The following is a 15,257-nucleotide window of genomic DNA, read 5'->3' on the forward strand; positions in this document are numbered from 1 at the left end:
AGTAATAGGAGTTTTTATGGTCAAATCACACTGTTTAATAAATAGCCTCGGTACTAAAGGCATATACTGTGCAATCATTACTGTAGGAGAAGTTGTACTGTTGGACTGCTGTATATTTTAATCTCACGAACATCAATTATTCATTATATGTTTAGGACTGAACTTTGCTTCCATCTGGTGGCATTAGAAATTCAACTTGGGAATCCAGCTTTTCAAACTGTTAACACTATTTAACATGTTAGTACTTAATCAATAAATCATACAAAGGTAACCGTGAACTTTCACCTGTACATATGCTTATAGTTTACATGCATGGCTTATTAAATCTTACAGATATTTTGGATGAAGGGTTCCAGGTTCCTGTCTCCATAGCAGAACGATATAAAGTTGGAAGGACCATAGGGGATGGGAATTTTGCAATTGTTAAAGAGTGTATAGAAAGGTACGTTTATTGCTTTTTACAGTACAGAATGTCCACTTGTACTTTTAAAAAACTGAAATTGATACCCAACTCGCCATTTACTGCTTTGTGAATAAACACTCAATGTCTACAGTGGATATCTTGAAATAGACCTTCTAGTGATGTCTGTCATCGTCAAGCTCTGTCCGTCTCTAGAATTGAGTTACTACAGTAAATTGTATTATGAGAGACGACTTAGAGCAGCATGGAACTATCTCTGTATTGTATGTTGTTCCTCTTGAAATCATGTTGAAAACAACGCCAACCCCTTGTCTATTCTGCAGGAGAATCCTACTTCCAGTCTTGTATAGGTAGGGAAGAGGTCATATTAATAGGAACTAGAGGAGCTATGAATTAGAGGCTTTTAAGCATTTTATATCAGGTGACTCGTGTTAAGTGTTTTGTTCTATATAAAGATGTTGCTATGTTTGATGGACATAAACATCCCCTGAGCAATTTAGATGATTACTCTGCAATTGGTGCTTGAACTTAAGCAGTAATTTGCTTTAATTACAGTCTGTATGGATTTGGGCTGTTAATTCAGGCAATTTATCCAGTTCCCTTTACTTGCCAAGCATTGCAAATTAATGATAAGGATTCGATTAGTGAAATGGAGTTGCATCAAGGTCCGAATAGGACATTTCAAATTGAAGTGACAGGTGTACATTTTCTGACAGCAGAATGGAAACAGAACCCCCCTCCCCATCACACACTGTACTTCAGGGGTTAATACTGTAGGGGGATTTATTAAGGAAACAGCTGGAGAGAAATTTTTTTTAAAATGACTACTGCCAATTTCACACATGAAACGGACACTATATGCACCCAAACCATTTCAACTCTGTCCCCTTAACTCTGCAATGGTAATTATTGCAGTTTCTGAGAAACTGCAATAATTACCTTGCAGGGTTAAGACTGCCTCTAGTGGCAGTCAATCAAGCTACTTGAGGCACTTCCTGCTTGCTAGTCGAATTTTGGTTGCCTAACTGATGCTAGTTGTCCTCACGCGTTACATGAGGACATCCAGCGTCAGTCAGCAATGCTTTCCTATTGGGAGGGCCTAATGCACGTGGACACGCATGCGCATAAGCGCTCAGTCCCCCATTGGGTGACGTTGGAGAGGGTGGAGTGCCGACCCTGCGCTGAGGGATGTCGGCGCTGGAATCGGGTAAGTAGAGTAAAGGTTTATTAACCCTTAAACTGCAAGGGAGGCGAAAGAGGGGTGATGCGAAGGAGCTAAAATGCTAGGAATACAACTTTGTATTCCTAGCACTATAGCATCCTTATAACTTTTCACCTTTTAGTGACACATGCTACTAAGTGGATTTAAAAACATCCCATTTGTGCATTCAGTTTCAAACTTTGTCTGAATGAGATTTGTCTGAATTCTGGGCAATCGGCAGTTCGTCCAAAATCCCGTATACCAAAACGCTATATGGATGAATCACATAACAAATAAAATGGACAAGGGAAAAAAAATGTTGGTTTGATTGGAAATCCAGAATTCTGTCTGTGGCTCCAAAAAAATAAACCAGCACTATTACAAACTGTAATGAAAATGACAGACTCTCAACACAGCAAGCTGAAGGACTTTTTGTGTGCGGTATGTTCCTGTTAATGGACACGTTGCTTAGGAAATTTAACTAATTACATAAATCTTATGGTTCAACAATATAGAGAAGGCTTTTTCTTAAATAAATAGAAATGTGAAACATAAAGAACAATTTCAAGGGTTACTCTAGGTGATATGGCCAATTCAGTGATTTGAAGTGGTCATGGTGCCTGTAGGCTGTAACACTGCACATATAGAGATTAACCCTTTAGCTGCCAGATGTGTAACTCCACCTCTGGCAGCGTCAGTAGGCATCCCACAACAAAGTACCAATTGGCTAATGTCAATTCTGTGCAAAATTGGCATCAGATGCCAGCATGCATACTAGTGCCAGACAACTGCTGGTGGCACAATTCCCCCCAAGGACCAGGCTGCAGGGAGAACGTGTACTTGGAAGTTATATATTTTGTTTTATTTATTTTTTAAACTCAGAAAGGGTTACTCTAACCAAAAGTGGCGTTTTACAAAACCCTTTAACTAAATATGTTCTTTTACTGATAAAACCAGGTCTTCGTTTGATATTCACTTCACAGCCACAAACTCAAATAAATTATTTGACGAATTTTTCTTCTTTCAAATAGCATAGACCAAATCAGTATGAATCAGAACAGGATCCCTCATTTATCATTCAGCCAGCAGAACCATATGAATTATGGATTACAAATAATACACGCAAAAAAAAGTATATTTTTGTTGAGTAATATTCAGCGTTATCTGAACCTATATATGCACTTTTTTTGAATCAGATAGAGATTGCTACACTTGGGAACGAGGATATCAAAAAGACATTTAAAACTCCTATGTACTTTCAAAAATGACATTTCTAAATTCAATAACAGAGATTTAGATATGTTCTTAAATTGTGCTGTTTGGCCTCAGTTGATCAAATTCTAATCCACTCTCAATCTTAATGAAATATTTTCACAATGAGCACAGTATTACTGAAACAATGTTTGGATGAATCATTAAACCTCATATTTGCACAACGCAGGAAAGGTCCAACATCTCAGTGAAGCATCTCCACCTAGTGGAAACGTTTAGACATTTTATCTAGTCTTCTTTCAGCACAGATCCATTAAACACATTATGCAATACACATTAAATGACTTTGACAGATTTTTTTGACAGATGCATGCCTTGACACACTTAACATCTGAAAGTTATTCCCTATCCGTCCATCTTAAGGAAGCATCCTAGGGTCTTATATAACATTATTGATTATTACGATGTCCTTGATCAAGCTTGACTAAGACTTGAACAGGGCCAAACTTTACCAAGTACTTTTTATAACGGCCAAATTAAATCTCCTACACGTGAGAGAGTCTGGGAATTCAAAGCAAAGCCAACGGGTATTCCAAATTCCTATATTCACTCTACCCCAAGATGTCACTTAAGAACTTTAAAAACCTGATTATATTGCAGTAATTACTGAGACCAAGATCATATGAATTTGGTGAAGTGGTCTGCATGTCTTTAATGGTTCTTTAACTATGTAACAGATATCCATTTGAGGCTAATGGTAAGGGTAGCAATGAGCAGTAATGTAAGCATGTGTTTGTATGGAGTATGTGTGTGTGTGAGAGAATGTAGGAGTAAATTTGTGTGTAGTATTGTGTGTTTTTATGTATTGTTGTTAAGGTTTAGCAAAAGATACACAGACGAACAGAGTCACACACTGGCGCCCATGCAAATACACAGACACACATACAGATACACAGACGCACATATACACACACTGACACACGTGCAGATACAGACATACACTGCCACACATGCAAATATACACGAACGCTAACACACATACTGATAAACAGACGCACAAGTGATATTATATGTGTTGATCCCAACTACACACATATTCAGCAGATGTCTGCATAATTGTAAGTTAATTTAAAATGGAGTTAAATCGCATTTATAGAAAGGTTTATGTGCACTGCACTATTACAAAAACAAGATTTTATAAAAATGTTATATGCATTTTGAAAAAATAAATGAAAGATTTTGTATATATATTTTTTTTATTTCAGGTCAACTGGTAGAGAATATGCTCTGAAAATCATTAATAAAAGCAAATGTAGGGGGAAAGTAAGTACATTGTATTAAACCATAAAAATTTGCAAAATGACACTAATATTAAAATGCAGCCTGACACCCTTTCAATAATGGGTGAAGACTTTAAAGAAAACATTGTGATTAAATATAGATTTTAATGTTTACAAGACTGTTATTTTGTTTATAGGGACTCTATAAGCACCATAACCACGTTGTGTTGCATCTAAAAGCCCCCAAGGTGCAGCAGATTTATCCAAACTTGTATTAAGAAAAAAAAAATACATGTTTATTTACACAGAAATTGTGATAGGCACTCAGAAAACACTGTAGGCTTTCAAGGTGGTACAAATACACAGGTCCTCCAGAAACCAGTATATCAATAGTAACAATATCATGACATTGAAATTTGATGAGGACACACAAAGGGGGAGATTTATCAAATGTTTCCATCTATTTTCTATTGTATTTTGATAAACAACATTTTTAGCTACCGGTATTTATGAAAGATTTTTCCATCTGTTGCTTTTTTCGCACTATAACCATAATTTCTGAATATGCGCAATTTTGTCGCCAACACAACACATTTATAAATAATTCCATCACTTTTTTAAACAGAGGAGTAGCAGACATTTTCCACAGTAAATGTGTCAGTCCTTCTTAAATGGATATTTTTGCAACAACTGGTAGAATCTAGTATTACGTAAACCAGAATTTTCTAGATCACTTTAATTAATATGATCAAAATAAAAGACTTTTACTGCCAGTTTTCAAAACACTTTGAGAAATATCCCCCATAGTGTCAGAATATTGTCTATTGTGGCGTTATTAAAACATCCCTATTTCTCTAGTATACCATTTAATGTCATACAGCATAGATTTGGATCCTATTATAATGATAGTATAATAACAATTAAAACAAAATACTTAGTCAAGCCAGAACAAACAAAAACATCCCATTACTTCACCTGATGTCCACTTAATGAGCCCTAGACTCTAGAACAGGGGTTCCCAACCCAGTCCTCAAGTACCCCCTAACAGTCCAGGATTTAGGAATTACCCATTTGTGTTTAAGGGTTTTTTTAGAAAAAAAAAAAAAAGACACAACAGGGTAATCCCGAATTCTTGGACCAGTAGGGGGTACTTGAGGACTGGGTTGGGAACCCTGCTCTAGCCCCACCTCCCTCTGCCCCCTTAAAAGGAATTCAAACTCACCTTTTTTCCAGCACCGCACTGGTCCGCCGGCGTTGGCCCCGCCCCTGATCCACCTCCTTGATGACATCATCAGAAAGGGAAAGCATTGGATTGTCTAAAATCGGCAAGGAGGTGGGATGAGGCGGAGCCAAACACTGTTTTGGCCAATCAGCACTTCTTCATAGAGATGCATTGAATCAATGCATCTCTATGAGGAAAATTCAGCGTCTCCATTCAGAGTGTGGGGACGCTGAACGTTAGGAGCTGAGCCAGGAAGCACTTCCAGTGGCCATCTGAGGAGTGGCCACTTGGAGGCGTACCTAGGGGCAATGTAAACACTGCACTTTCTCTTAAAAGGCAGTGTTTGTATGAAAATGCCTGAAGGCAATTATTATACTCACCAGAAGAAATACATTAAGCTGTAGTTGTTCTGGTGACTATAGTGTCCCTTTAAGAAAATTAGAATTTTCAGATAAAAACAGGACTATCCAGTGGTGTAGGCCAAATTATAAAGCACAGAGTATATGATTTGTGTCTGTCTGTGTGAGAGCATTAATTAGTTTATTGTGCCGTGTTTTTGCAGGAGCATATGATTCAAAATGAGGTCTCCATCCTGAGAAGGGTTAAACATCCCAATATTGTCCTGCTAATTGAAGAGATGGACATGCCAACTGAATTGTACCTTGTGATGGAACTTGTTAAGGTGGGTGCTTTACTGATAGACAACTAAGTCAACAACCTCAAATCAAAAGTTTAGGTGCAAAACAAACATGTAAAAACTATTAAGTATGTAAATATTAAGTATGAAGCCCCATGTGTTTCTACATGCTAGATTTTAAGTGGCCTTAAAAGGACTTGGGCTGGAAGCTGCGAGCATGTGTGCTTGCCACTCAAAATAGGCTACACAATACGAAGCATCTGATTGGCCATTTCGCTGGCACAGAGTTAGGGCTTTGCAAAGGCTGCAGACAGCAGATCTGCAACTATTGCAAAATTATTGCATGCTTGTTGTCATTAGGGGTATATAAAAAATATAAATTTTTTCTATTTTATAAATATTTTCTATTATAGAAATATACTTATATAAATATAAAAAACACACATTTTTCCTTTGAAGTGTTTTGTTAAAGGACATCTGTCTGGTACTTACTTGACCCTCTGCTCCTCCACTGTGATCTCATTTCCGAGGTCGGTTCTGTCACCCCATGCTCCTCCCATAGTCTTCACTGATTTGTCCTGCTTAGGGACTCTTCCCCACTCAGAGTAAACCTCCTCCATGGTGCCAACACGCTGGCTTCGTTGCCAGGATGCCAGCGTCTGAACAGATTGCCCAGAGCACCTGCCCTGTAAAGACTTCTGAATGCATAATTAATGTTTTCATTGGAGGTGTATCTAGTAAACCGCAAAATATACATAGGTAGCAAATCATGTACACTGAATAAAATTATAAACGCAACACTTTTGTTTTTGCCCCCATTTTTCATGAGCTGAACTCAAAGATCTAAGACTTTTTTTATGTAAACAAAAGGCCTATTTCTCTCAAATATTGTTCACAAATCTGTCTAAATCTGTGTTAGTGAGCGCTTCTCCTTTGCCGAGATAATCCACCTATCTCACAGGTGGGGCATATCAAGATGCTGATTAGACAGCATGATTATTGCACAGGTGTGCCTTAGGCTGGCCACAATAAAAGGACATCCTCCTGGCTCGCAGTCTTTTATTTGTACAATTAGAATAAAATTATTGATATGGTGCCAAAGTATTCCACAGCGATGTACAAAAGGAACAAACTAGACAAACATTTCATTCTATCAAGACATGTATGACATACGGGAACAATATGTGAAAAGGGCCCAAACGAGCTCACAATTGTGGAAAAAAAAAATATTGTTTTACATTTTGTTATAATATGATGTGTGGTCATTGCCGTTCAGTTTGTTGTGTAATAGAGATCTGACAGTTGAGCTATGATTCCCAGAAAACCTGTTGTGTCCATAGACACTGCTTGTGAAATAAACTCAGCACAGTTCAAGTGCACGTTTTGTCACTACTTGGTTGGGCGACATCCTAAGTAACCTGGGGTTTGGCAGCAAATGCAGTAACTTTTACATTATTCTCAATACATTGCTTTTGCAAACTTTTTATACTTTGTATATAAGATATCACAAAAACGAATGGTCTGCATCCAACGTTTAAACTTGGATGACTTCTGCCTGCAATGCACTCTCACTTAGGGTTTACTTCTGCCACCCAGTGGACAAATGTAATATTTCTAGTTGATAAAAGGAAAAGTTTTGATGAGCTAAGCAGCTGCTGGTAATCAGTCAATGTGGGTGTGAGTGTTTGGTATTATATAACAAGCATGCAGCATTGCCATTTTCATTCCAGATTCTACTTACTGTATTTTACCGTTTGTAAGAAGCCCCTTGTATAAGACGCCCCTTATTTTTTGAGACAAAAATTAAGAAATAAATATTTTAAACATCAAATAGAAGAACTTTGATGTTTTAGAGGGGACTTTACACACTTCTGATTCTCATGCCTCCCCTGTGCTATGGTACTCTGTGAAGTTAATGGCTCTATAGTGCGTGCTGGGAGACTACAGCTCCCACAATACAGCAGGTGGTATGAGGGCATGCTGGGAAATCACAGTAGTATTCCCTCTGCTCCCTGATCCCCATTTCCACCCCCATAAATATAAATCAGAAAGCAAGACTTACCTGACATACCTTAATATGGCTGCTCCTTTTATGGTGTGGCATTTCTCCGGAGCTCCGTTGGTGGTAAGTGCTGATGTCAGGTGCAGCTCCCACACATATAGGGACCTCTTCCTCCTTGCCACAGCATTCAGAAGTGGATCGGCGGGAGGGAGGCCAGATATGTGTGTGGGCCGTGGCTCACTGAAATTCGGCAGGCGCCATCTTAGGCCTCACCCACAAGTGTTTTTGTTTTTTTTTAAACCCCTGCAGTGACCTTCCGTGTATAAGACGACCCCCAATTTTAGACTAAAAATATCTAGAAAAAACATGGGAAAATACAGTATTTAATCATTAACTCCTTTGATTTGTGTATTTTGTTCAACGTTCTCAACCATATAAAAGGTTTGGTGTGTCTTGTACTTTCAAAACACTTTATATGATTCTACATTGTTTTCAAACCTTAGCACAACCTCCTAGAGCACGAATTCTAAAACCAACCTCAATGTTCCATCATTCACATAGACATTTGCAGAATGTAGCAGATTTAAGCAGCTGATGGATGTAAAAATAAACTGTTGCTAATGGGAGTAAATCACTAAAATACCATTAGCAAAAGATAATGGTTACTGGTACTTAACACAGTGTAATAGTAGAAGAAACTCCTTAACATAACAGGATATGCTTTTCTCCATGTGTCGAATTTAATGCGTGGGGAACATTTTAAGTTGTTCAAAGGGACAGTAAAGTTAAATAATATGTTAGTGGCCCAGCCATGTCTGAAAATCTGTAAGCATTTACTACATTTTGGTAAAACATGATGTCAAAAAAGAAACAATATAATTCTATTTGTATCTAAAGGAATGGAAAAGATCTTGCACAACACCAGCTCATTCCTGTCACCTCCCGCCCTGCTCTCTCACCTCCTCCTAGATAGATAGATAGATAGATAGATAGATAGACAGACAGACAGGCAGACAGACAGATAGGTATGGTGAAGGCACTGTGTACCTCAATGAAGTAAAACTGTAGCAACTTTAACTGCATGAGAAATATTGACAATCTGGGACAGGGGTGTACTACCTGTACCAAAGTAGAACGCACACAGGAAGAGGCGCCCCATCTCCACCTTGATAGATTGCTGGTAGAGCAGCACTGAACTGTGGGAGGTGTAGTTCTTACATTATGACAACTGACAGTTAAGGCAGGTCATTCCTGTGCTGTGATTGGCTGCACGGGTGATTAATCAATCTGAGGGCGAATCAGGCACTATTGCTGGACTGCGCCATTGTGAAGTAGTCTGGCAGTAACCAATTGACAGAAGATCCTAGCATGTGATATGGCAGATGGGCATCAGCTGTCAGTCATGCCACAGGGCAGCTGTGATAGCGATAGGCTGTCATAGTGGTCCCATGGCTATGACAGCCTCTTAATGGTGCTACTGGATAGCCTCAGGAGTACACATGTACAACTTGTAATGGAGGTCCCATGGCTGTCTGAGATAAATAGATGTCCCTACAACCACCTGCCTTGTGGGACCTCTGTATAACTATTCCTGTGATGCATAGCAGAAAAATAACAATATCCAGAAATAGCAATATACCCACAATCACAGGGATCACGGTGAAATTTGCGGTATTTAAATCTTGTCCGTATGTAGTATGAAGCCCCTCAGAAAGTACATAATTAGAAGGCTCCACACCAGACACAGACTCTGCCAAGTAAAATTTGGCATGGCATGGAGGTGCGGAAATATAAATGAGAAGGTGAGCATATGCGTGTGCAGCCTATTGCATTAGGGTGTGCACCCTCAAGCACAAGCACACGCGGCGTGTGTATATATATATATATATACAGAAAAATGAAAAATCAAAATGCACTCACAGGTCTTCTTAAGTGGAACACTTAGTGCTTTATTGTTTCATAACTGGTGTACAAAAATCAATCAACGTTTCGACCCTGCCGGGTCTTTTTCAAGATCACAGAGTACATGGCAGTGAAGTGTTTATATATGAAATACAAATCTAAATCAATGTGCACTTACCCAATGGTGAAGTGAGGTGGAGTGAGTCTGCCCGTTAGAACCCGGAAGTGCTTGGAAGCCGCATAGAACGTCACGTGATCGGGACGTCGGACGGAAGAAAAGTGGTTGCCGAGGCAACGATATACACAGAAAAAACTAAGATGCCGGGCGCAAGTGAAACGCTGTGGAGAACAGAGTGGGTAGTGTAGACTACCGAAAAGTCTATATAGCTCAGATGCCAGGAAAGGGTGCTAATAGACAAACCAGTGCAGTGCACTGACGTGTTAAGGGCTATAAACACACATGTGACAAAAGGTGCCCAACCAAAAAAATACAACCAATGAGACAACACAAAAAGCCTGACATCATAAATTAAAGATTAAAATCAAAGCGGAGAACAACATATATTTATACAATGTTATATGCATAATATATACATGATTTATACACTAAAGCATGCTGTAAAATGTACTGATAATGTGATGATCTAGTACTACAAAATATATCATAAACTCTAAAGGTGACACGGACTTACTCCAATACCTATATATATTTTTCTAAATAAGTATCATATCTAAAGGATAAATGGGACAGCCCATGAGTAACAAACTGACCCCACTTGGAGTAGTCTGAGGTACCCATGGACTGATCTAAAGTCCCATATCAGAACAACTTAATAGATAATTGAGCAGGAAAATAAATCAATAAGTGACCAAATGCCACTAACAACTACATCTAGCTTAATGCCAGATATTAACACTCAGTTGACTATCTAAGACAGAACAAACTTTAAATCCGATATGCAAAATGGTAGTACGTTACTGATAGCATATGATTGCTATGTACAAATGAACAAACTAATAATAAATAATAACTAAAAACATAACAAAAAGACTCTAATGCTGATCGAACACTCACGTCTAATGGAATCACATAGATCTCTATGTGTGGCTAATCTATAATAGGATCTATCCTGTAGAATCATAATTGTAGCATATAATTGCTACATACATATCAAACACCAAAAGTGAAGATAGAGATAATAATAGTCCATCCCCAACATAACTGATAATCTTAGAACACTCTCGACTGCCTGGAAAAGATTAGTATGCCCAGAGGATGCTGGTAGCATATGATTGCTACCTATGAAAAAAATATATAATAAAAAAGTATAATAAAAGATTATAATAAGAAATGTTAATGTAAATACGTGGTAAACGGATCTCGATGGTACAGGAAAAACCAAACCTATGATGATAATGATCTCCACCCTCATGAGAACATAGAATATATGATGTTTTCGTTTAGTCCCTTAGGTGTAACTGTGTCCAAATAATGGATCCAATAGGCTTCTCTGTGTAAAAGGATTTTGGATCGATCGCCGCCTCGGTCTAGAGGAGGTACATGGTCAATCCCAATAAATTTAAGTGTGGGAAGATGGTGTTGCATAGCCAAGAAATGTTTAGCCACGGGTTTTTCCGTGGTTTGGTCCCGATATGCCATCATTATCCCGGATCGATGACCCCTCATCCTATCGCGTAATGTGAGGTCTGTCTTCCCGACATACGATAGTCCACATGGACAGGTCACCATGTAGATGACATGGTCTGTCGTGCAGGTGATGTAGTGCTTAATCGGTATCCGTTTGCCCGTGTGTGGGTGGGCAAAGGAGGTGCTGGTCAGCATATGGCTACACGTTACACAACCAGTGCACTTAAAGCAGCCTTTCTTTTTTATCCATGTTTTCTTAGTATAACATTGTGTAGGATCGTTCCGAACTAATAAGTCCCTCAGATTACGGTTTCTTTTGTAGCTGATCATAGGACGTTGTTGGAAAATCGACGGGAGATTCTTATCCGCTTGAATTACATCCCAATGCCTGTGTATCGTGTTTTTTATTTTTGTAGTTGCTGTGTGGTAGGTCATAGGGAGAAACAATTGTGTCTTCTTGGTTTTGCTATTGACACTAAAATCTAAGCGTTCTCTGGCTCTTTTTTCAGCAATCTCCAATGTGTGAGGGGCATAGCCTCTATCAATAAAGCGTTGTTTCATTTCCGCCAGCTGAGTATTCATATGAGAGATGTCACTGTTATAGCGTAGGACTCTGAGAAACTGAGAGATAGGCAGAGAGTCTTTTAGATGTTGGGGGTGAAAGCTGGTGGCTAATAGGATAGTATTTCTGTCCGTGTCTTTGCGGTGTAAAGTATAGCCAATTTCACCCATATTTTTGTACAATAAAACATCCAAAAAGGGAATTTGGTCACGATTCTGATTGAGAGTGAATTTTATGGTGGTGGGTAACGTGTTTAATTGTTGAACCATATCTTCCAATTCCTGGTTTGTAGAAGTCCATAGGAGAAGGATGTCATCCACAAATCTGAAATACCTCAGTATATTATTTGCGTATGTGGAGAAAATGTATTGTTGTTCGAACCATGACATGAAGATGTTAGCGTATGATGGAGCCATGGCCGCCCCCATAGCAGTCCCAGATATTTGCAAATAAAAATTACCCTCGAATTTAAAATAATTGCAAGAGAGTGCAATAGTGAGTAATTCCAAAATAAATTCGATAGGGGGGCCTTTGTATGTTGTACATTTGGACAAGGTAATGCGGACAGCTTCAATCCCTTCCGCTTGGGGAATTGCCGTATATAGGTTCTGAACGTCCAGAGTGACAAAAATAAATTCACTTTGTATATTCTGGCCGAGTTCTCTGAGCTGTCTTAAAAGGTCCTGGGTGTCTTTGAGGCAAAATGGCAACCCTTTAACGCAATCCTGTAGATGATGATCCACGTATTTAGCAATCGGTTCTAATAAACCACCCCTGGCCGAGACTATGGGTCTGCCTGGTGGATTGTGGCTGGATTTGTGGATCTTAGGCAGGGTGTACAATACAGGGTGTATAGGATGGATCACCAAGAGATATTTTGCTGTATTAGAATCGATATAACCAGCTTGAAGGCCGATATCGATGAGTTGTTGGATCTTTTTTTGAAATGTCTGAACAGGATCATACGTGAGTTTACGATATGTGGAAATGTCATTCAGTTGACGCATAATTTCACACTTATATTATTATTATTATTATTATTATTGCCATTTATATAGCGCCAACAGATTCCGTAGCGCTTTACAATATTTTGAGAGGGGGGGATGTAACAATAAATAAGACAATTACAAGAAAACTTACAGGAATAATAGGTTGAAGAGGACCCTGCTCAAATGAGCTTACAGTCTATAGGAGGTGGGGTATTAGAAACATTAGGATAGGAAATATCAAGTAGGAGTGAAGCAGAGCTGGAGGAGAGAGCAAAGCACTATCCCATAGGGACAGGTATGTAAGGGAGAGATTACTCTGGGAGGCCATACGCTTTCCTGAAGAGATGGGATTTAAGGCCCTTCTTAAATGATTGAAGACTAGGGGAGAGTCTGATGGCAGTAGGCAAGTTATTCCATAGGAGAGGAGCCGCCCGTGAGAAGTCCTGCAAGCGTGAGTTGGCCGTACGGGTGCGAGCAGCGGTCAGGAGGTGGTCGCGGGCAGAGCGGAGGGTCCGAGGAGGGGCATACCTCTGGATCAGTGAAGAGATATAAGAGGGGCTGGAATTGTTCAGTGCTTTAAATGTATGGGTTAGCACTTTGAATTGACTCCTATAGGATACAGGGAGCCAATGTAAGGACTGGCAGAGGGGCGAGGTGTGAGAGGACCGACTGGATAGGAAAATCAGTCTAGCTGCAGCATTCATTACAGACTGTAGCGGGGCAGTACGGCTTTTGGGGAGACCAATCAGGAGAGGGTTACAGTAATCCATGCGGGAAATTACTAGAGCATGGACAAGCTCCTTGGTAGCATCTTGCGTAAGAAAGGGGCGGATGCGGGCTATGTTTTTGAGTTGGAACCTACAGGACTTGGCAACAAACTGGATGTGAGACTCAAAGGTGAGACCAGAGTCAAGTATGACGCCAAGACAGCGCGCTTGTAGGGATGGACTTATGTGGATATCACTGACTTGAAGGGAGAGTGAGAGAGGAGGATCAGTATTAGGAGGAGGAAAGACAAGGAGTTCAGTTTTAGAGAGGTTAAATTTGAGAAAGCGTTCTTTTTATATAGTTTTTTTCACCTGGATTAGCTCTTTCCCGACCTCCTCAACCACTATTACCATCCAATCCAAGGAACACTTGTATCATAAAAACACCGCCCAAATATAGACCCAATCTGACCTTGGATGAAAAAACTGCACTTCAAGATCTTCGTGATGATGTGAACATTGTAATTCGCCCCGCAGATAAAGGCGGAGGCGTTGTGATTCAATCATACCAGCAATATAAGTGTGAAATTATGCGTCAACTGAATGACATTTCCACATATCGTAAACTCACGTATGATCCTGTTCAGACATTTCAAAAAAAGATCCAACAACTCATCGATATCGGCCTTCAAGCTGGTTATATCGATTCTAATACAGCAAAATATCTCTTGGTGATCCATCCTATACACCCTGTATTGTACACCCTGCCTAAGATCCACAAATCCAGCCACAATCCACCAGGCAGACCCATAGTCTCGGCCAGGGGTGGTTTATTAGAACCGATTGCTAAATACGTGGATCATCATCTACAGGATTGCGTTAAAGGGTTGCCATTTTGCCTCAAAGACACCCAGGACCTTTTAAGACAGCTCAGAGAACTCGGCCAGAATATACAAAGTGAATTTATTTTTGTCACTCTGGACGTTCAGAACCTATATACGGCAATACCCCAAGCGGAAGGGATTGAAGCTGTCCGCATTACCTTGTCCAAATGTACAACATACAAAGGCCCCCCTATCGAATTTATTTTGGAATTACTCACTATTGCACTCTCTTGCAATTATTTTAAATTCGAGGGTAATTTTTATTTGCAAATATCTGGGACTGCTATGGGGGCGGCCATGGCTCCATCATACGCTAACATCTTCATGTCATGGTTCGAACAACAATACATTTTCTCCACATACGCAAATAATATACTGAGGTATTTAAGATTTGTGGATGACATCCTTCTCCTATGGACTTCTCCAAATCAGGAATTGGAAGATATGGTTCAACAATTAAACACGTTACCCACCACCATAAAATTCACTCTCAATCAGAATCGTGACCAAATTCCCTTTTTGGATGTTTTATTGTACAAAAATATGGGTGAAATTGGCTATACTTTACACCGCAAAGACACGGACAGAAA

At 39.5% G+C, this 15,257-nt stretch overlaps 1 protein-coding gene across 5 annotated transcripts in view; it reads left to right on the plus strand.

Annotated features, from left to right (window-relative positions):
- Window positions 1-15,257, plus strand: part of DCLK1 (doublecortin like kinase 1) — a 398,808-nt gene that overhangs the window by 305,288 nt on the left and 78,263 nt on the right. For all 5 annotated transcript variants that reach the window (XM_063429156.1, XM_063429163.1, XM_063429171.1 and 2 more), the window contains 3 exons: window positions 334-442; window positions 4,100-4,157; window positions 5,899-6,018. In XM_063429156.1, coding sequence (XP_063285226.1) covers window positions 334-442; window positions 4,100-4,157; window positions 5,899-6,018 — 287 coding nt within the window. The remainder of the gene's footprint in view (window positions 1-333; window positions 443-4,099; window positions 4,158-5,898; window positions 6,019-15,257) is intronic.

This window comes from Pelobates fuscus, chromosome 1 (assembly GCF_036172605.1).
Source record: "Pelobates fuscus isolate aPelFus1 chromosome 1, aPelFus1.pri, whole genome shotgun sequence".
Taxonomy (NCBI): domain Eukaryota; kingdom Metazoa; phylum Chordata; class Amphibia; order Anura; family Pelobatidae; genus Pelobates; species Pelobates fuscus.